General features: G+C 45.5%; 1 protein-coding gene across 1 annotated transcript in view; it reads right to left on the bottom strand.

Annotated features, from left to right (window-relative positions):
- The window catches only part of Csmd2 (CUB and Sushi multiple domains 2), a 537,775-nt gene that overhangs the window by 184,943 nt on the left and 329,128 nt on the right, over window positions 1–23,704 (bottom strand). The window contains exon 13 of the mRNA XM_051188846.1: window positions 22,719–22,901. Coding sequence (XP_051044803.1) covers window positions 22,719–22,901 — 183 coding nt within the window. The remainder of the gene's footprint in view (window positions 1–22,718; window positions 22,902–23,704) is intronic.

Here is a 23,704-nt window from a genome sequence, read left to right as displayed (position 1 = left end):
ATTGGGGAGATGGATTAGTTGGTGAGTGTGTCTCACAAGGATCCAAGTTCCCTCCCTATCACCCATATGAAAAGCTGGGGATGGTGGCACATGTTTGGAGGTAAAGAGAGGATATCTTCTTGGGCTTGCTGACCAACCAGCCAAGCCTAATCATTGAGTTCCAGGTCCCAGGGAGAGACCCTGCCTCAAATAACAAGGTGGATGGTGCCTGAAGAATGGTGCTGGAGGTTAGCTTCTGGCCTCTACACATATATGCACATGTGCACGCACACCCACACATACCCACTACACAGATACCAACATGCACACAGACTCCCACATAATACTGATGCTTAGATGGATCTATTTGTGTTGCTAAGTAGAATAAAGACAAAATGAGAACTAAAATCATGTTTTCTACATTTAGAAGACAACAAACAGGCAGGCGAAGCACTGGCTGCCTGTGTGGCGTTGTTTCAGGCTGGTTCTGCCAGCCCCACTCATGTCCTTTTCTGAAAGAAGTATTTCCTTTTCAGCCTCTGCTGGAAATGCTCCCATTCAATTCAGCAAAAGGCTGGACCTTATTGCTTAAGTATAGAATGAATCTGCTCCAAAGGGAGAGAAGGGCATAAAAACACTTGCGGTGCAAAATAAAGTTGATGGTGGTGACTATTTCATATTATTGAGCATTTACTAAGTGTAGCCACTGTTCTAAGAGCTTCCATCAAAGACTCAGTTTAGCCATCCCCATAACACCACAGGGTGGGTACTGTTACTAACCTCATTTAAAACTGAAGCCACCAAGTCACAGAGATGCTAAGTAGCTTGTCAAGGCCACACTAGCCCATGACTGGCAGTGCCAACTTTACTTGAAGCATTCCTTCCAGGACTGAAGCTCATAGCCACTCCTTTAAACCGTCACCCACTATGGCCCCAGGGCCTGCCAGTGGAGTCCTTGAGGATGCTCCTCACATGTGCAGGAGATCTACCTGTCTACCCCAGGCATGGTGTTAGTACTACATTAGGCTAGACAGGGATGGCCACACACAGCCATGCCCTCTCCAGATTTGGGCTAGTCCAGACGGAGCATATACAAATGATATCCAAAGGTAATAATAACCTTCAAGATAGATAGGAGATAGTCACATGGTCTGTTAGAGAAGTCTAAGATGGACTGAAGACAAAACAAAACAAAACCCATGATTTCTGACAAAAGATGGGCTGGGACACAGGAAACACATGCATAAACAGATTTGCTGTGAGAATTTGATTCCCAGCGCCCGCGCCTGGCATCACCATGCTAACACTTGAACCTTTTGTCCTTCTATGCAAAGGCACTATTTTGCCTTGTTTCCCCATAGTGCTGGGAAGTGAACTCAGGACCCCTTACATGCTAGGCAGGCAGTGGTTACAACCACTGAACTACATCCCTAACCCTTAGAGGTACCATTTGGAACCCCAAGAGCAGCTACATATGACAACTCTGCTTGTCATCTCGTCCCTTGGTCAGTGCATTATAGACTTGCCCTCTTCACTCCAATACAAACTCCAGAAGATACTTCTGAGAAGAAACCTTATCCTCTCGATTCCTTTAACTTCTAATAGATTTTATAGCATCCAGCACACAGTAGGTACTCAACTTATGTTACTGAATTGAATCAGTGAGCACCTTGCATCCTGAAAAAGATGGTGACATTAGGACATATGCCTCACAAGCATCCCATTCCCAGATGCAGGCAATGGAACTGACCAAACTCGAAACAGATGGATACTTGAGTTAACTCAGGAACCTAGGGGAAAATAGTGTGAGTGACTTGCAGGGTATTTCTCTGAGACATGGTACAGACTACCTGGACCCAAGTAACATAGGGTGTGAACAGTTAGAGCCAAAATAACAGAAAGCTGCTCCCATATGTCAAGGGTTTCAGGAATGTATTATTCACATAAATATCATAAAAATGCCACTTGGAGGTTTTTTTTCTGCCCCTACAATGACGAGATGAGTCAAAATGAAGAACTCAAGTTCCAGAAAGACATGGTTCATAAAAAATAAAAAGTCAGTGAAGAGCAAATACAGAAACGACTCTGGTAACTGCTATGGAGGTGATTGTAAAATGGAACATGAATGTAACAAATGTTCCTTGGAAGAGAACACATACAGTATCATTCCAGTCAGACCTCTAGGGCAAAATACTTCAGATTCTACTGATAGCATGGGGAAAGGTGGAGCTGGGAGATATGCTAATTTCCTCATCTTGCAAGAAAGTCTGCTTTATAGTTTCTGTGGTTAATTAGAGAAATATAGGTTAGAGCATGTATTTAAAGATGTTAAGTGTAATTAGTAATAGAATATGAAGTAGCTTATCTTCAAAATTACCAAAAGGGGAGAAAGCAAAAGCAGTCAATTTAGGAAAAAAAAAAAAAAAAAAAAAAAAACCACCAGTGGAATTCAAAGGAAAAACCGGGGATGTTTAAAGGAAAGGATATGCAAAGCAGGACACTTTAAAAGGAAGACAAAATGTAATTTGTAACAACAAATGTGTACAGGTTCACCTCTAGTGAGACAAATCTCTTAACTGGGGTTGAAATGCATGGCTAAGAAAATGTGATCCTGAACAGTGACAGGAAAGGAAGGGCTAGCTACCTTTGCCCTGGAGGAGGGTTCAGGTTAACTGTGTTCCCAAATATCATTTTTTCAACTGGTTGAAAGGGTCCAGACATTAGGGTGATTTTCAATAACAGCCAGGGTTTTAAAGTCCATGGGGCTGGAGGAATGGCTTGGTGGTAAAATGCCTGCCACACAAGCAGGAAGACTGGAGTTTAGATCCTAGCACCCACAGACAAGCCAGGCACAGCAGGTGTAGTCGGTATCTCTGGTGCTAGGGGTGGGGACCAGCAGATCCCTAACACTCATTGGCCAGCTAGCCTTGTCAAATCAAGGGACTTCAAGGAGAGATGCTGTCTCAAAAATAAGGTGGAGAGTGTTTGAGGAAGACACCTGAAGTTGACCTCTGACTTCTAGGCATGTGTACCTGATACATTCATGTATACACATCACACATAACAACCACACACACACACACACACACACACACACACACACACACACACACACACACACACACACAGCTTTAAATTTAACACTCAGCTCTTGGTTGTTATGTTACTCCTGACTCTTGATCCTTCTTTAAGGTCAAAAGCTTTCTGGAGAGCTCCTAAGACATTTCTTCAAGCACTCTGAAAGAGACAGGGCTGATTAACTGGCACTGTTAGAGCACAGATGTGGCCTTTCAAAGCTCTGTCTTCCAGGTCTAGAGATGACCCAAACCTGTTCCAGGGAGGGCAAGCAAAGGGAGTCTCACTGTCCCACAGAGCTCTACCCTTCTCAGCTCTGGAATCACACACGTATGTCACACCATCAGCAAATGGGAGGAGGAGGCGGAGCACTGAAAAAGGGTTGCACACATTACCACCAGCAGCATCACTTAGAGGGAGAGATGGGACCCTGCACCACAGCTGTGGTTACCAGGTTGCTCTTGAGAATCTTGACCTTGACTGGCTGGGCTTGACCCTGTGCAAAGCTTTACGCCAGAGTGCTCTCACAAGGCCCAGAAATAATGATGGAGGAAAACTCATTAACAACGAGGTGTATAATTACTGTACATAATAGGGATTTAATATTGATCTTGAGTGGGAAATACAAGAGGCTTGCTAGAAAATTCACCATGTTTTCCTTTTGGTGTCCTTATGCTGGCTGGCTTCACTGTTTTCAAAATGCCAATTAAAATGATGGCTGATAAAGTCAAGGCTGGCTTCACTAATCCTGACAAAGACTTAAAGGCCAGAGATGATATTACAGCATGGGTGGGAAGATTCCAGAATGAAGACATGTCAGTTACGATTTTGTGTGCCTCCAAGACTCCGATATAGACACAATAAAATATCTAAATCTGAGGCCAAAAAAATAATAAAATAAAGATAGGAAAGTATATTAAATGTTACTCTGTGGCCTTTAAACTTGGCCTTTTGTGTATGATTTATTTATTTATTTATTTATTTGTTTGTTTGTTTATTGATTTATTTATTATTTTGGTTTTTCGAGACAGAGTCTCTCTGTGGTTTTGGAGGTTGTCGTAGAACTAGCTCTTGTAGACCAGGATGGTTTCGAACTCTCAGAGATCAGCCAGCCTCTGCTTCCTGAGTGCTGGGATTAAAGGCATGTGCCACCACCACCCGGCTTGTGTATGTTTTAAACAGGGTCTTACAGGTACCAAGCTAGCCTCAAACTCCCTAAACAGCCAAGGATGACCTTGAACTTCTGACCTTCCTGTCTGTGTTGGGAGGCTTGTGCTACCATGCTTTGTTTAATTTGTTCCTCTGATATGTGGCCTTGCTTTGTAGCCCTACCTGGTCTAGTACTTGCTGTGCAGCCTAGGTTTGTCTGGAACACACGGTGATCCTCCTGCCTCAGCTTGGCAATGTTTCACACAAGCTTGTGACCCGATGTCTGCTTGGAAAACGACCTTTCTTGATGCCAGCAGAATATTGAAAACATGGACCTTATAATTAGATTGCAAGGCTATCTTCACAAAATCAGCCACAGAACAAAATCCTTTGTTTTGTTTGCAGGGAGGCAAGTGTCACCAAGGCTAAGCCATCCATCACTCCATCCAAAGGCAAAACTCCAGCTCAATAGAAGCAACTCAGAGGCCACTGCACGGGCAGGTGTACAGCTTGGGGGAGAAGCCCAGTGACATTTACCTCTGTTCTCTGATAAAGGCAAGAAATCAACAATGGGAGAATGAAGAAATTGCCTAATTTCTTGAAACCTTCAAGTAAGTTTCTGAGTTCAAAGGGGGAAAGAAGGACTGAGCTGTTAACACCAATGCCTCTGTGTTGGTGCTACCAGCCCAGTGCTGTAGGGAGGGCCTGGGTTTCAGTCTCACCCATGACTAAATAGCAAAAAAATAAAAAGGAAGTGAATGTCTACATTGAAAGAATTACAAAGAGTAAACAGGATTATAAGGAGAAGGGAGAATACATTCAGAAGAGTTAAGAGTAGGAAGAAATGGCTGGCTTCTGAAGAGATAAATAGAAAAATTTCTGGTTGATCTGCTAAAAAATTAAGGTGTATATTCTATATGTTCGTATGGGTCAATGCACACATGTGTGCATGTATACACACATACATAGAAAATGAAAGAGGAGGCACTAATAAAATTTAGGGGATAATCTAATAATAAAAGATCGTATTCAACATATTAATAAATGCACAATTGTGACACGACATTGGGGGATCTCCCAGGCAATCTTGAATTACCAAAAGTAATATAAAGGAAACCTGGAGGAGTTTGGAAATTTCAAGGCCAGCACTTCACAATGTCAGACACATTAGCAATATCCAAGCAGGTTAAAAATCACCCTGATAAAAGATTTCCATGACAATGTAGGAATGATGCGCATATTCATTCCTGCCTCCTTACACACCAGGTGCAAAGTGCCAGCAGTTCACATTCAACCCCAGAAACTACAACCCTGGTCCAGAAGATAAAATGCAAGCCCTTCCCCACTCCACAACATGCATGCATAGACACAGGTACAAGTCAGAGAAACAATACCCCCGTTTAGAAAGAGGTGACATTGCCAAGGCTATAGTTATCCTGTATCATAGTATAAAGTGAACCCAATGAAAGCTAAGATCCACACTGATTATTTATTCTGGAACACACACACACACACACACACACACACACACACACACACACACACACACACACACACTTCACCTGTTAGAATAAACAGATCAAAGTAGCCAAGCTCTCTAGACCAGCACTGGCTCATATGTGGTGCTAGCTGGAATTTCAAGAGTGTCATCACTTCATTAAGAGTATCCTTTGAGTGTCATTACCAGGTGGTGGTGGCAGCACATGCCTTTAATCCCAGCTTGGAAGGGGGCAGGGCAGAAGCATGTGGATCTTCATGAATTCGAGGCCAGCCTGGTCTATATGATTGAGTTCCAGGACAGACAAGGCAGTTACACAGAGAAACCCTGACTAGAGAAACAAACAAGCAAACAAAACAGTGTCCTTAACAGCAATTGCTGAGGGGGAAATGTTAGGGAAAATTCCATTTTTAGACATATAAGCTGAGGCTGAGAGCTCAAGTATCCTGCATATAGTCACACAGCTCTCATGAACAGAGCTGGGATGATGAACGCTAATCAGCCTAGTTCTTAGTCTGACACCAGATTCCTCTCGGTGGTGGGAAGGATTGCCAAGGCAGACACTGAATTTAATGTACTAACACTTGTTATAAAGCCATGATAAAAAAATCTATATGAGTTGATTACAAATGAGAGAGTGATGTAAGTGGATAAGGAAAGTCCACAAATAGAGGAGTATAGGAATGTTGTAGCATGCAGCCAGGTGAGTGTTCAAGAAGAGGAGATGCCAAGACAAAGAGCTAAGCAGTTGATGGGAAAAGTAGGTCCACACCTCACTCTGCATCACAGAAATACTAGAAGAAAATAGAAGCAGACCCTGCTCGCAGATGTGGGTGTTGAGGGCGATGATTCTGTTATTCTAAGGTGAGAAGCCTGAGAAAGTTGAAGGTAGAGGGGGCATGGCTGTGTCTGCTCAGAGGCAAAGAATGTAAGGAAGACTTGTGTGCATTCTGAGGTGGGAGACTAATTTCTGAGTCTTATTCCAAAGTCAGAAATCATAAGAAACAATTATTACTTCATGCCAAAGAAACTTTTGCATTGCAAAAATAACTATAAACAAAAGCTACACGGTGAGGAAGAAACGGAGGGGAACATCCATGTATGTTATCACAGCCAAGCATTCACTCTACTTCATATACAAAGACCTGAAAGTCAATAAAAGAGATTGGAAACAGAAATACTGGCCAAGGAAATTAAAAGGCAACTCACAAAAGAATAAAGTCAGCCAATGAAGAGATAGAAAAACGTACATTATTATGGAAGACAAAGATGCTAAGTTCTAGGTATTGCACATCCATATAAGAACACAGCATGAAAACCAGGAAGGGCTGGCAGGGTTGAGCTATGTAGCCAGGAGCTAAAAGGAGAAACAGAGCGGAGTCACATGGACAAGAAGGCTTCCAGGTTGGCTTCAAATCCAGCATTTATCAGGGGATTGCCCTGACTTTCTGATCCTCCTCTTTGCACCTCCTCAGTCATGGAATTCCATTGGGCGCCGTCACATATCTTATGTCATGTGGGGGATTGAACGTGGTATGTCACGTGTGCTAGGCAATTGCTCTTCAGAGCTTTGTTTTCGGGCCCTAGAGATGCATTATTTTATTTATTTATTTATTTATGACACTAAATGTATTTGAAGGTCTTGAAACCTTCAGCCTAAGCATGGGTCTGTTAAATCGTTTTTAGTCTTAACTTTTGTTACATAATTGCGTGTGTGGTTTGTACATACATGCAGGTGTCAACAGAATCCAGAGATATCAGATCACCAGGAGCTGAAGTTACAAGTGGTTGTGAGCCACCTGATATGGATGCTGTTGATAGGAATTGGGTCCTTTAGAAGAGCAGATGTTAATCTGAACGGTTAAGCCCTCTCTCCAGGGCTTTCTTGAAGTATAACTTATAGTGGTCTTTTGACGAGGAAAATGCTGATTCATCTCACGTAAAAGGGGGCAAGGATGGAAAAGTAAGAATGCTATGGGGCTGTAGCCTTGGTGTGGTTGGCATTAGAAGTCGAGTGTGTTGTCTGGGAGGCAGAAGGCAAGGTTGTCCTCAAGGACATTGGGAGGGCTGTGGTGGGTTTAGGGAAGTAGAGAATGCTCACAGCAGTTTCCACAATCTACTGGAGAACACAGATGGATTGCTGAGCCTGACTGAAATTGGTAACCGTGAACTTACAGTAATGCCAATTTGCCTGCTCTGGTGATTTTCTACAGCAAGTTCACCAGAGCACAAGAGGCCCAATCAGGGCCTTCTTGCTTCATTGTATGTCTCTGGATCAGCAAAATGAAGCCATCTCTGTTGATTGCTAGTGTGGCTAAGTTGAAAGCAGTCTTATAAATACTCCTTTGCTTTATTCATATATATATATATATGTATATATATATATATATATATATTAGACTATCTTTACATATGTATGTAAATATGCACATATAATAAATGTATATATGATTTTATTTCACTTTTAATGACAAAGCCTCATGTAGCCTTGGCCTGGAACTTGCTATGTAGCTAAGGATGATCTTGAACTGACCCTCTCTCTCCACATCCTTAATGCCAAGATTACAGGTGTTCATAACCTTGCCTGATTTATGTGGTACTGGGGATTGAACCCAGGACCTCACATATGCTAGGCAAGTACTCTACTAACTGAGCAAAATCCCCAGTAGCCAGTATAGGGTAAAAAGGATCCCTCAAGCTTTCTTATATCATCTCTGGTGTTGGAGCTTGCTGAAAGTTATCATCCAACTTCGTTTACTCTAAAGAAACTGTGCAAGGCCAGTCACCTGGTGGGGCTCACCTTTATTGCAAGACCAACTTCAGCCTTTGTTCCCACTGAGAATAACCAGAGATGTCTTCTAGAAACATTGTACGAGCAGACACCCAGAGATATGAATAGTACTGGTGATTTCCTGAGCATACGGATGCCCCATCAGTTCACACTTGCCATAATCTTACTCTAAAGTCACAAATTGTACTCAAGATTTTTCCTTTGCTTTTTTCAGTCTTGCTGCTTGGCTAGGCAGCTTTGGACACTGGTGTCCTGACTCATGGAGCTGTTTCTTCCCTTGTTTCTGAAACACTGCCCATCAGCTCTCTACTTTATACACTCCAGGTATTACTTCTCCATATGACTGTTCCTTCTTACTCACTGGGAAGTTTCCTCTTCCTCCTGACTCTGGTACCTTGCAATGCTCAGGGTTAATGTTCCCCATTCCTAGGGTAGTCTGCTGCATCCATGACTCCTAACCTATCCCTCCAAGACAGACCTCTCTCACAAGATGTGGCCTCTACAATGCCTCTGCTGAGCTTGAGTTTCAGTGTTGTGGTGGCACCTGCTGAATGCCACTCACTGTCCTACAGACTGGCTTGGCAGCTATAAAGATGCATTATCAACTCCTTATTCCCAGTGACTGTTAAAAGGAGACAAAGAACACAGGACTGGGCAAAAGGGAAGGGAATGAAAGGTTGAGGTAGGCAGCTTTCAGTAAGAGGGTCCCAGGTGGCCTGTCTGAGGTGGTGGCCTTTGCACTGTGGTCTGATGCTTAAGAAGCCAACATCCCCAGGAAGATTACTCCCGTCAGGAAGAACTGTAGGTGCAAAGACCCTGTGGGCAGAGGGGAATGAATGTGGCATACGTGAGGGTCAGGGACTCCAGAAGAGCGGAGCATGGTAGTTAGTGGGAAATGGGACATATGGTGAGCTGCAGAGGATGACAAAGGACAGAAGGGTCATAGGAAGGAGTTTGCACTGTATTACAGGAACTGAATGAAGTATGTCCCAAAGTAGGTTCCTGGTTCTCCAAGGTGCAAGGACCTAAAAGATCTCTGGAATCCAGAAACAGTTGGATTCACACTGCAGACACAACCCTAAACTCCCTGTTCCATGTCTTTATCTCAACTATGCACCCAGAACCAAACCTGGTTCATTTTTCAAAGCCTCCATCAGGCCTTACCGCTTTGAATGACAACTCCAGAGACCCCAGTGGAACATGCCAGTGCCTTCTCTCTTATGCCATAGCCCAGTGATTCTCAACCTGTGGATCTTGACCCCTTGAGGTCAAATGGCTCTTTCACAGGGCTCACATATCAGATATTTACATTACAATTCATAAAGTAGCAAAATTACAGCTATGAATTAGCAACAAAAATAACTTTATGGTGGGGGATCACTGCAACATGAGGAACTGTATCAAGGGGTCCCAGCATTAGGAAGGCTGAGAACCACTGCTGTAGCCCATCGGTGACTAACTTTCTCTTATTGCTTCACTTCAGCATCTCTTGTACCTGCCACGTCTGTATCACATCCCCAGAGGTCGAGGCCCCTCCCCGTGCTGCACTTCTCTACTCCCACACTAGTTCTTGCTCTCTCTGCCATCCTTCCTCCATGCTGGCTCCATCTGGATGGCCAGTTTTGTACACCACAAACTCTGCTCTGTTCCATGCCTGTTTGGAGTGCTCTAAAGACTCCCTGCTGCAGAGAGGATGAAGTCTAGACTCTTCAAAGGGCACAAGACTCACAATGATGAAAAGCCAAACACTTTGATCTGTATCCTCTGCCCGAGTGAGCCCCACATTCCAGACAGACCTTAGAACTGGCAGCTCTACAAATGTGCAATGCTTACCCTCGCTCACCCTCTGTCTGCTTTTTTTTCTTCTGGGCTATTTTCATTTTCTAGACTTCTCTTTTTTCTCTTGTTCACCCGTACTATGATTAAGCACCATTTCCAGAGAGTAAGTTGGTCCTGCCTACTCCACACTTACCTTTCCTAAGTGTAGCCATGTAAACTGTAGATCAGGCTTACCTACCCTGACCCGGTGCCAATGACATCCATAGCTACAACTCCAACAGACTGAGGGCTAAAGAGTAAAATCCTGCTCTCATAGGCTCCAGATGGCCAAGTATCTTCCAAACTAACTCCACTCCCTCTCCTGCCATGTTGGCCCCATCCATATCATAACACCCACAGCAACACCACTAGCAGTCTCCATAAGGAAAACCGGGAGCCGAGACTCACTACCCATCTGCAGTACAGTTATCACTGGGGAGACACATGGAGGCTCTGTGGTGATACATCATTTAGGATGTAATAAAGCCACTGAAGATCAGAAAGGCAAAACAGCCAAGCCAGTAGCTCTCACCTCTACCTCAGACCAAAATGGGAGATCCTGTCTCCACGAGTCCTCAGAGTGCAATGCAGAATGCAATGCTCTCCCCCAAGCCTCAGAATGCAATCCCCTCAGCTCCTGTCTCCTCCTCCTTATACGTCTCTCTGCACCATATCAACTCTCGGCTCCACCCCCCTAGAGCTGGGATTAAAGGCGTGTACTTCCAAGTCCTCAGATCCCCTTTGTGTCAGCTGTTTCTCTTTTAGACTGCATCAATTTTGTGTTTCTCAGTGTGGCCTTGAACTAACAGAGATCCATCTGCCTCTGCTTCAAGAGTCCTGGGATTAAAGGTGTGTACCACCACTGCCTGGCTTTACTGCTAGCTAGTATGGTTGCTGAGATTAAAAGTGTCCACTGTCTGGCCCTATGGCTGTGGCTAGCTTTGATTTTGATCTCCAGTTGCTTCATTAGATCATAAATAATATATCAGCACATGGCTCTGACTTCTATTTAATGTAGTAGTCACTGTTTTTTTTTTTTTTTTTTTTTTTTTTTTAATGGATAGTGCTGTTTCTTTCCCTGGCCCCTACTCTTAATTTTGGTGGACAATACCCGCTTTTCTACTGTAACCGATCTTGTCTTGGGCCTGGGATGGATTCTTAGAACATGGAATTGTACATGAACATAACCCAGACATTTCCAAACACAAGTTCTCAATGCTTGGAGGTGGACTGGGTTGGCGGGGGTGGGGGTGGGGCAACTCTGTCCTGATTGTCTCCTGCTGTGACAATAACACAGTCTATGCACAGGTTGTCCCTTAGTGTGGGTCCCAGAATGAGATGCCCCACAAGGGCCAACAGAACCCCAGCTCACATACAGCTCTCATGGACCTTGAGACACCGATTGTTGGAAGACATGGTGGCCTGGGGCCTGGAGATACCGCAGATGGAGCTGACTCCTATACTTCTGACAGGGGATCTGAAGAGAGTGACAGTGAAGGGTTGCTCTTCTGGGAAAGGTGGCTAGAGAAGGGGGATACAGATAAGGAAGGGGTGGTAACAAGGGGCCAGCACCATGATGCCATTCAAGCACCAATAAGCTGAGGTTTTGAGGGAAAGAGGGGCATGGTATGAAGGAGAGAGGAGGAAAGGGGTCATTTCATAGGGTCCCATGGCATGAAGGAGAAGGGGAAGGGGTCATTACATATGGGTTCCTAGTCCTTTCTTGTTCAGGATATCTCTTGGCATCCAAATTGCCTGCTTGGCACATGGCTAGGGTGGTCATGTATTGCCTAGACTAGGAAACTTGAAAAAACAAGGTGGTATCCAGAACAAAAGGTGCTGTGGCATCTCCTAAGCAAACAGGGATATACAGTCACCCCACTCCACTCCATCCCTTTTACCCCAGCCACCAGTTATCCCTCATCCTGTGGCAGTAGTGTTCTTGTCCATGTTCCTTACTCACGACTCACTCCCAGCCCTACATTGCAGCTTTCCAATCAGCTCTCGCAATTAGGTTCTCGCTTCTTAGCAATGGCACCTTGTTCCTTTGAGGCCCAGCTAAGTTCTTGGTATCAAACATTTGTCCCTTACCAGCAACACTTCTAGGAGTGACCTGGGGTTACCCTGAAGTCAGGGAAGCTTGTCACATCTGCATAATCCAGCCCACCAGTCAGGCAGTCCTGCTGCTTATCCTAGCCTCCAGCCCCTCAGCATGGTCAACCCCCCAACTCCACCAGTCCCAGCTTTTCAGATGCTGGCTGAGGCTTCCTGTTACCAGTTAATATGAAACATTCTGGCAGCCTACGAGACAAAGCATGGAGACGATCCCTTGGCCAATATGCCTGGCTAAGTAGCTGAGTCTGAACTCTGGGGGCTAAGGTTTTAGTTTGAAAGCAGACCACGACTTCTTTGGCTAATTACACTGAGCTAATCCTAGCTACGATCTCAAGGTGGGACAGGTGTGAGCACTAAACAATTTGGGTTTGGGCATCAGTTTGCCTGTTGAAAGACTGGGAGGAGAGACATGCATTTTGCTTCAAGTGAATCTGTTTCCACATGAATAAAAAAATTATCAATGACTTCTAAGCTGTAGCTTTGTTGCAAGGATTCAGGGCAGTGGGGCTTGGGCCACAAAGGATAGACTGTGCCTGGTGCTTAGGGGGATAAATTCAGTTTCTAATGAAACAAGGAGATACGGTCCAGGTTTGTGGCTCAAGGCGGGGTCTTCCCTCATACTTCTACTCAGCATCTATCTCCAGTGGTCTCAAGCAAGGTTGTCCAAGCAAGGCGATAAGAGACACAGTTCTCCCACCCTTCCTGTAACATTGCCTTTACCAAGTCACACCACAGAACTCAGGATGTTCACTCTCCTCCATGGGTAGACCAGTCAATCCAGATCTAGAAGAGTCTAGATGAACCCACTTACAGGGATGGCCCACCCCTTGGTGTGAAAGATGCTCTGTTGGCTTCATTGGGGTGGTAGACTACATAACATGAACTGCAGGGATGTGTATTCTAAGCCTAGAGTCTCCAGTGGGATTCTGAGGAACTGAGACACATGGGATAAAACAAAATAACTCATTTTTTTTCTATGTCCTCAGAAATGTCTGCACACAGATATTTCTCACCTCTCTGAGGTTCACAGCTACCTGTGCCCAGCCTTTACGAACTCTGATTCTCAGTGGTTTCTATCTTTGTTACATGGTCAGGTGCTAGCTGACCTTTTGGGGTCCTTTAAAAGTTAGCTTTAGTTCCTATTTTCTTGGGAAGTCAGGCCCAGGGTCAGCTGAGGAGAAGAGTACCAATCTATCTGAGAGCAGATGCTATCTCCTGAACTCAGAGGAATTCAAGAAAGGGAGTGGCTACATCTCCAACAGCTCAAATGGTGCTGTGAGCCCAGGATGCTTCAGGTCTGTCCTCATCCCCAAGTGCTGAGCTCTGTCATAGTCTGACATGTTTCCTAAGGTGGTTTCAGCAGGGGACTTTCATGGGTTTAGAGACAGCCATATCCAGTCATGCCTCAAGCTGCCATTTAGCATGACCATATGGAAGAACATTTGCCCCTAAAAGACCAGGATGTCAGACACACACACAGCCTGAGGAGTCTTGACCTTTAAGGCCTTTGGGGAACCTTACTGGAGTTGACACCAAGGGTGAGAGCTAGCAGCTCTGCTCTGGAAACCCTTTCCCTAGACCCTACAAGATGACCATTATACACAGGAACTGGAGGGACAGCCATAAACCCAAGGCTTCCACGGAAAGGTGAGTTTAACCTCCTTGAGTGCCACAGAGCCTAAAGAAACCCATAGCGAAGAAGGCTGCACTTAAATCCCAAGGCTGATGACAAATTCTCCCAGGGACTCCAGTCCCAATATGAAAGCTTGGAGAATAAATGCTGGTCTTGATGGTCGGCAGATGCTTCCACAGCTCTGTGAGTCAGATGTGGCAGAGGTCAAGAAGAAGGCACAACCCAGATCTCTGGGCATTTTATAGACAGAAGAGGGCTATTGGCTTGGTGCTACAGCTAGAGGCAGAAGTGAGAAGGACAATGATATTCCGTTGCTCCACCGGTACAGGTGACTGAGCACGGCTAGACACTCACAGCCTGGTCACTATTCCCAGTCCCTGTTGCACCCAGGCGCTCCTTCCTAAAAGTCTAGGCCAAGATTTGTATTCAGCCAGGTTCTCACTTTAGTTCTGGAAGATTTCTGGGGTTGGAATGGACTGTAGTTTTCACTGTGCCATAATCTCCCAAGAAGTCATTGGAGAAGCTGCTAACAGGAACACTTTTCCTCCCTTCTTTGAACATATATCATTGCAATGATTTGGAGCTCACTTTGCCATAAACATGTGTGCTCGTCAAGCCACCAAGAGTTCCTGGGGAACCATGAGTGAACCATCCCCTCTACTCCCAATGTAAGCACAACACTCAGTGAGCCGACACCCTCTGCAACCATTCTGCTACGTTTGAACAAAGGGAAAGCCGGAAATCACTACAAGATATGAGGTTCAAGCATGGCCATTCATCTTGTCCTTGCTAGGGTACCAACATGCAGGCTAATATTCCATAGACTACAGGAGATCACTATGACAGCTGAAGCCTGGCCAGCCCCAATGTCTGTCTGATCATATCTTGTCATGTGCCACGGAGCCACACATCACATGCAGACACCTCATAGTGGGACCAAACATCTCAGCAACTTCATACAAATCCCTAAGCAGCTGACTGATTGACACACAGTAGGTATTCCATGTTGGTGATTCAGACATCTTAACATTTAGATCACACAGGAATATTCTAGTTAGTTCCCTGGGCTCAGCGAACTAACAAAATTCTGAGAATGAGGCCAGGAGTTTGGTATTTTAAAATGTCCATGAGTAGTACTATGATAATCTGGGTTTGGATCTGTTTGAGGCTGAGCAGAACCACCCAAGACACCTCTTTAACCCATAACATTTTTCATTTAAACAATAACAATAACAACAACAAAAGGTAGTGCGTGTAATAAACGATATGTAGGACCCATGCCAGCCTGATGCTACCTCCTTGGACATTCTAATAGAATGCATGCAGGGAGCATCTACCATGAACCTTTGACCTCTCTGCCCCTGGCCAGCTCCAATACTTCATACCTATATTCCACAGATCTAGTTTTCGAGCCAGATTCTAAGCTGAGCTTACGTTGACTGGACTAGTCCATTTCCACAAGCCAGTGACTGAGGTTTGGGATGGTCCCAGAATCAGCGTTTGGTGCATGTGGAGGAGGACAGCTTACCCACAGGTCCTCTGGCTGTCCCTCTCTTGATGACCCTTCCTCAACACTATGTCCAAGTCAGCACTGGGCCCCCTCAGCTTGTTCTTGATGTCTCCTCCAGTTTCTGCTTTCAGTAACATTCTTTTCTGTCACTGTGGCCCCTGACTGGTAGACGGACACACACTGCAGGTGTGGACTCTATTACCCAGAGGTCTCCTCTCCCCATACCGTATCTGCCTATTCCAACACAAAGGTAAAATTAATACAGGACCCACCCTGTCCTGGTCTGACAGTATTGACTCCTTGACAATGCTGGCAGTGACCGGTGTAAGCTGTCTCTTCATCCAGAGACAGTCCCTTCAGCCTTGGACTTGCTCAGCTCTGTCTTGCCTTACCTAGGTTGACCCCAGGGCACCATGGCACTTCACAGTCATGACCATCATGCTCTTTTCCAGTGCTGTGACAAATATACATCCCACTTCCTGTCTCTCTTTTAGAACACGCCACTCCCCAGTTTGTGTATCACCAGCAAGGCCAGACCATAGGTTCTTAGTGGCCAAGTTTTTGAGGGTTAGATGATAAAAGGAGGGATACCCTGGAACACCCTAAGTTAATGGCTTATGTCCTTGGGTCCTCTGTGGTCAGGGGACCTTGATGGAAGCCAGAAGGAAGGAGGATGTTTCCTTGAGGTGAGGAAGCTCACAGAGCTCTCACAGTAGCTCCTGCTCCATCACAGTGTTCTCAGGAGTGTTATCCCCCACACAGAGGCTGACACGTCCAGATCTTGGCCCTTCCCAACCCTGGCTCTGAGCATGGGGAAAAGGCAATTTCTGAGGGCTCAAGCTATTGTGATCATCTCTTCTGGGCCAAGGGAAAGGCCATTTGAAATAGGAAAATTTGGGATTCTATCTTTACAGGGAATACCAGGTACTGGATACGGTTAGTGTGGAACAATGGAGGGTTAACTTCATCGCGGCACGGTGCAAGGTGCAGAGGAAGGCAGGATGATGTTAAAATCACCTGCCAGTAAGAAGGCAGGTAAGGAGCCATGGATGTGGCCTGTTATATTTAGACAAATGCAGGTAGAGGAAGCAAAAGAGACACACGAGCATCTCGGTGTGAAGCTGTGTATTAGGGAAGTGTCTATTTTCTTCAAGTTAATTTATAGTTTAACAGGCGCGCACACACGAAGTCCCAATAGGCTTTTATTTTTACTCTGACAAAACGATTCTAAAATTAATCTTGAACAACAAACAGATGAGAATAACAATGACTATTCTGAAAGAGAAAATAATTAAGGGAGGAAAGAGTTGTTTTTAGCTGTGCTAGATATTAGAACATATTATAAAACAACAATTAAAATTATTCAATACCAGGGCCGAGACAGACACAGAGCAACAGAACAAAGGGTGAGTCAGGAAAGAGACTTAACTACATTTGAGGATTTGGAGCATGATAAAACAACCTTATTTTCCTCGGATCACAAGGGAGGAGAATTACTTAGAAGTTATGTTGGAAGACTGCCTAAGAATCTGGACAATATTATACATGCATCCAAATAAACTCCAGATGGATTAACGAATTATAGCTTAAAAAAATCAAACCACTGACAAATCACTAAAAATAGGACAAACTGTCTCTCAGATTCATGACAGAATGATAACTTTGTCAGTTTGGGAAAGAAATCACAAATATTGAGGGATCTGTCTACATGGAGATGTAAAACAACTTTATGGAGCAAAACACCAAAGTAATGAATATAAGATTGATAAAATGTGTGTGTGAAGGCCACGCGGGGCTTCTGTCCACATAATGGAATGAGAGCCTCCCTACCGGAAAGGAAAATGGCAGCCTCCTAGAACAGCAGGTGAGAACCCAGGTCCCTCCTCCACAGCCTGGATCCAGGGCTGACTGATGCCCTTGTCTAGTGACCAGTATGGAAATTCCAGGATGCCTATAACACCTCTTTCAGACCCGCTCCAAAAGGGAGTCCAGAGTTCTTGCCAGACTTCACTGCCATCACTCACATGTGCCTACAGCTGCCAACTATTCTAGGAAACACTGCAGACCCAAGAACCCAGGTCCAATGCTCTCTCTGTCTCTCTGTATCTCTCTCTGTCTCTCTCTGTGTGTGCTTACATGTACATAGATATGCATGTATGTGCATTTGTACAGATGTGTGCATCTTGCATGTGCATGTGCTTATGTATAGATGTATGCTTACGTGCACACATGTGAACATAGATATGTAGGCATGTGCTTATGTGTGCATACATTCATTTGAGTGTGTGTCCATGGGGCATCCCCCTCTTTGCACAGGACTATAATTTCCCATGGGCCCTCTGAGCACACACTACTATTACACAGCTGCTGCCTTTTCCATCACAGCCCCTATTCTGCCACTACATTCTCAAGCCAGTCATCCAACAGGGATGGTGCCCCATCAGCAAGAGCAGTCACTCCCAGGGCACCCCAGTTTAGACTATAACCGGGAACAGACACCTTCTGCTGTGACTGACTTTGTATACGGAGAGCTGTTTAGAAAATGAAGATGGATGGAAAAGTGATGGATAGAAGGAATAAGAAGTGGAGGGGAGAAAGAGGGTACGGTGCCACTCCCCTCAGGGTTGGGGTCCACCCTTCATGGATGTGTTGCTCTCCTGACAACTATCGTTAGCTTCTGGGAAACCCAGCCTCCTATCTTATCCTAAGCATTCTTTCTTTGTCCCTGCTTCTCAGGTGAGCCCTCAAATTCTGGGAATCTTCAGCGATGGAAAATGTACAGGACTTGGGGGAGGAAATCTGGTTGCTGATTGCTGCTCTGTCCATGATTACCTCAAATTCTCTCCCACCATGTGATGGCTGCATAGCCTCTGAGTTAGTACCTCTCTCCCCCTTGAACTTGCTCTTTTCATCTATAAACAGAGGGAAGGAACACTCTGCAACATTGGAGGGATGCGGGGAGATTCACATCTTCCCAATGGCATGAAACATGCCTGCCACATGCTCTCTCATTATCATGACATTCCAGACTTTAGCCATAGCCCCCCCCCAAATGTGGGGCAACTCTTGAGACAAGACTAAGCTACCCGAGAGCATGGCTTTTTATCTGGAATAGGTCTGTCATTAAGGAATGTGTGCCCGTGTCTACAGATAGATGACTTTGGTTGTCTCAGCTGGTGCAAGGAGTGCATGGAGTGCATTGGGTGCTTGCAGTGTGTGGTGCTGGAGTTCAGTGTGGTAGAAAATAGAGATGCTGCTAAAGCAATCTACAAGACCCAACAATTCTCTGGGATAAAGTACCAATATCACAGAGCCTGAGAAATCTGGAGCAACTAACCTAACAGCTGAAAAGCCATCATCCTGATGGCCCTAGGATCCAGTCCAGTCCTTTCTCCAGTGGGGGTCGAGAGCAAACTGGGGAAAGGACAGGCAGAGGCCAGGAGAGGGCTATTTCTCATAGCAACCCCAGCTTCCCTTCTTTCCTATCAACCCCAGCATCCTCTGTGGTATCTTCTCGAGTACCTAAGGGTTCAATTCTTCTTGGTTGAACCCTCACAACTTTGCTGTTGATGCATAATTTGAGCTGGATACATCCCAGGAGGCACAGCCTTCTCCTTTCATACATGCACCCTATACATTAAGACAGCAGCAACTGGGATTCACACTTTCTTATGGGCTTCAGGAAATGGGAGAGGAGAACTGGCTTCTGTATGCTCTTGGCCAGGCTCTGGTGAAAGCTGTTTGGCAACTTGTTTGGAAAGTGGCTGCTAATGGACTGATAATTGGTTTTCTGCCTTCCTTATGAAGTGTGAAGTGTCAACAAGGCATCAAGGACTATGCAAACCACCCTCACAGATATTTGTATCTTCCTTCCTACTGTCTTTCTGAAATGACAATGACTGCCTGCCCAAAGATGCCTAGAAGGGTCTCTGCAATCTCTACTAAGGATGATGCAAAAACAAGCAGAGAGTCTGCAGGGTAAAGTAGATGGGTTCCCTATCCAGACCTCTGTCCTCAGGACAGGCATGGTGAGCAAACTCCATAAGTAGAGATGGAATAGAACTGCTCTGACCCTCTGAGCCTGGCACTTGGCTCGGGGAAGACAGTCAATATGGCTGACTTGGTAGAGAGTGCTTCTACACAGAGCTGATACAGAGCAGTGGTCCTCGGAGAGGTGGGCTGACTGAGGAGGACAAGAAAGCCAGAGGTAAGGAGCTGGCTCTGTGTGCTCAGTTGGAGCACTTCAATGTGAGAGACATCATTCTGCTGCAACCCTAGATGTGGCAAGATGGTCTGCTCTGCACGCACCATGGAGAGGGCATCTCGGAAGCCGGTGAGCGATGCTGAAGTTGCTGCTGGCTGTGGAAAATGCTCAGCAAAGTGAAGGTGGTGTGGCTGTGTGTGGACTTGGCAGGACAACTCCTTGGGAAGGAGCTGTTTTGAAAGAAATGCTTCTGCTGAAGAACAGTGGAGTGTTTTACACCTCTTTGAACAATCATTCTAAGACATTTCAGCCATCACAATTTCTCCGGTCCCTTTCTAACTCCTCTGAAAGTGAAGGCAGCATTGTTTGGCTAAGTGCTGCATTGATAGTTTACTGTGACTAATGTGGGGGTGACTCTCCAGATGAGCCTTTTGCCAGAGGTGTTTTTGTGTGTATGTGTAAGGAACATTCTACGATACAGACAGGCAGCCTCACTATTTTATATTTTTACTGACATTTATAGATGCTCTCTCTCTCTCTCTCATTGATCAGAAACTATGGTGTGTGTTTTATCTAGAGTTGAGAGTAGGAGCATTTCTCAGTCGAAGTATGACCTGTGCTGTGATGACCCAGTTTGTGGACCAGTTTCCAAGCATTCGACCATGGAGAGTGTGGGGGCCCTCTTTCGCCACAGTTATCTTTGGCTATAAATATGATCCTGGAGATGCAGACTCTGGGAAGTTAGAATGGGGGAGGGCTACCCTATTGGGTTAGTGAGTAACTGAAGAGAAGATGCCCTGGTTACAGCTGGGAAGCTCAGCTAGGGGCAAGAACTGGGTCTGTAGACTTTGAATGTTGAATAATCTCATCACTGTTATTTCATTACTGGACTTTGAGCAACTGGAGGGCAAAGCCGGGACCTGTGCAAGCATGAGTTTAGAGACTGGGGATTCAGCAGATAGCAGACAGATGATATCCCTTGTACTATTGAGGACAAAGAGTGGCTTGCTTTATGGTGTGGGGTATAGGAGAGCTGGTTATACCTGCTCTCCTCCACCCAAGCCAACCTCACTGGGACTCAAACTCTGTTCTCCTAGACCCAAATAAGCAAACACAGCCAATTGATAGGGGTGACTGGAGATACACACTGTCCTTTTTCATTCTAGAACTTTCCAAAGAGCGTGCCATGCCAGTTGCCCAGAGTGGCAGCATTGTGCTTCTTACTAATAAGCCCTGGTTCCTTCACCCTGCTCCACACAACAGAGAGTATAGGCTGGACCCACTGTTTCTAGGATAGCCTAGTCCTCTTCACAGCTGTTTGTAAGCAGAGGTCAGCACACCACTTCTGGAGATGAAGGGTCTGCAGGGCAGCACTTCAAGAGGCTCAGCCCTTAGAGAAGATTCTAGAAAAATGTTCTAGACCTACTCCTCAGAAGCACAGCATCAAGTACCTTCCTAGTGGCCTCCAGTGGTTACCACCCTCCTCCACCTTGCATTTTGCTTGCTAGCCACATTTTGTTTTGGCTTGTGGGACCCAGGACCTCAGCCTCCTTCTAAGTTAGATTCTCCCAACTTCCTGTCAATGAAAATCACCTTCTTCCAGTGTTTCCTGTTTCATTTTATCAAGATAAATATAAAAAATTAAGCTCTGCTGCTTGGGGGAATCCCACTGTCTCAGCCTTTCCCTTTTAGCTGGGACCTCAGCTAGAATGACATGGCCCATTCTTCTCCCCTCTGCCTAGCTCAGCGCTATCGTGCTGTCAGAGTTTTTGGTTGCTTGCTCTGAGCTGCCCCTGCTAACCCCAAGGTTCCTAGCACTCAATGGGGCCAACACTGATAGTTCAATGTTTCCCACCTATACCAGGAGCAGAACTAGGCAGATGCCATGCAATTGGATTTTTTTTTCACTAAGAGTGATTCCATGTGGATCTAAGAGTGATTACATATTAAATCTCTGAAGAATTTTTACATAAACTTACCAGTCACAGAAAATGCTTTGTCAGACAAAATAATTATTTTTAGTTCAAGCAGCATAATCACTGTAGTATGACCCAGCTCATCTGCCCACAGGGATGTTGACCATCTCCTAGGCTCTCCCATGTCCAGCCCCCAGGGGCTCTCAATCTGTGGTATGCAGAATGCAGAGGTCCTGAGTTGTCCACTAAGGTGGGCACAGGATCAGAGGGTCAGGCCCGGTACCCTTTCTTGAGAATTCAAGGAAAGAACTGGGGGAGCTGAGTGTCAAGGGCCAGGAGAAGAAGAAGGGGTAGTCAGAGAAGTTAGAACCTCAGACTTCCTGACAGCGACCACATGGCTTCCCTTTGCTACAACAGTCACTCACACTTAGAATCCCACTGTGACCAACAACTCCTAATGCTCGTGGTGCCGCAAAGTATGTCCAACACATACAAGAAGAAAGATGATGGGTTTCCTTTATATCTCCATGGAACAGACTACCGAACTCCATTCTTCACCCCTAAAGATCAGCCATGCAAGGATAGAGAGCTGGAGTCCTCCTATGTCCATAAAGCCACGAGAGAGGTGGTGATCATGGGAAACATTTTCCCCAAGGCCCCAGATCTCCCCAGTACTCCAAGGCTGGAACACCATCCACCAGCTTAGACACGCCTTGCCCACCACACCACAGCATGGTGTCATGGTGGTGAGAAAAGTAAGGAGAAATCTCTTGGTCTGACCTACATGGTCTCTACCTCGCTTTAAGACTGCCATTGAAGGTTATACTCTATTGAAGAAAGGTCTCCAAAGGTCAAGAGCTGTAGCCTACATTAGATGCAGGAACCCAGATAGCCACCTTCCTAGGAACAAGAAAAGCCAACTCAAATGGAGTTGTGGGTACCCACTGTAGGTTTTCAAAGACAGGGCCTTAGCTAGGGATCCAGCCTGCCTCTCTGGGGAGCCCATCAGTGGTCATCCCTGCTCACTTACACACACAGCCTGGCTTCTTAGCTGACCACTGGTTATTCTTTTGGCAGGTGATTGATTTCTGCCCCACCAGCTCAAAGGCAGGCTGGCATTCAAACTTGAGTGTGTCACCGTGGCGAAAGCGAGAGCCTTCTCTCCGGCCATAGGCAGGTATGCCAGGGTCTCCACAACTTCCCTGTTCGATCTCTGAAAAACAAGAAGACAAAAAACAGGAGACAAAAAAAGGTGACTTTACATCTGTCCTGGAGTCATGGGTTCCCCTTTGCTGCCCTCCTGCCATGATTCAGTGCATGGGATTCCTAAATCCTGCAGGACAGTGTCCTAGGACCATAGGGCCTTCAGTTGCATATGCCTGTGACTCCGTGTCCACATGAGTATCCCAGATACTTGGATATTTTCATTCATGAAAGGTGTTACAGTACAGGCTCATGTGTTTGAACATTTGGGAGTCTCCATCTGGTGGTACTGTTTGGGGAGATTGTAGAACTTTGGGAACAGTAACCTGGTTGGCAGAAGTGAGTTGCTGAGAGAGAGCCTTGAGAGACACGTGCCTCTGGTTCTATCTGGCTTGAGCTCTTTGCCCCAAGTTCTGTTGCCACGGATGGGGTCCCATCAAAGCGGGCACTAGCTCTGTGACATTGTAAGACAAAATAAATCTTTCAACCTTTGATTGCAATCTGTCATGCACCTATTCCAGGAGCTAATATGTACCAAAGTTTGGAGACATCCTGCCCGAGTCGCACTTTGCCTCTGACTGTTGCTGGGGAGATTTTAAGGAAGGTCCGTCTGAGCAAGTGAAGGTGAACGAGCACAGATGTGAAGCACTGGTCCCGTGCAGCCTGTCCTTGCAAACCAGAGCAAGTAGGGATCAATACTGGCTGCCTTCTGACACAGAAGCACTTTCAAGGCTTTTTTTTTTTCTTTTTTGTAGATTCAATTCGAGACAGTAGCAGATAAAAGAAACAAACGACTCATTAAGTACATTTAAA

This window comes from Phodopus roborovskii, unplaced genomic scaffold (assembly GCF_943737965.1).
Source record: "Phodopus roborovskii unplaced genomic scaffold, PHOROB, whole genome shotgun sequence".
In the NCBI taxonomy this organism is placed as follows: Eukaryota; Metazoa; Chordata; class Mammalia; order Rodentia; family Cricetidae; genus Phodopus; species Phodopus roborovskii.
The sequence above is the reverse complement of the archived record's forward strand: the minus strand, read 5'-3'. Positions and strand labels throughout refer to the sequence as shown.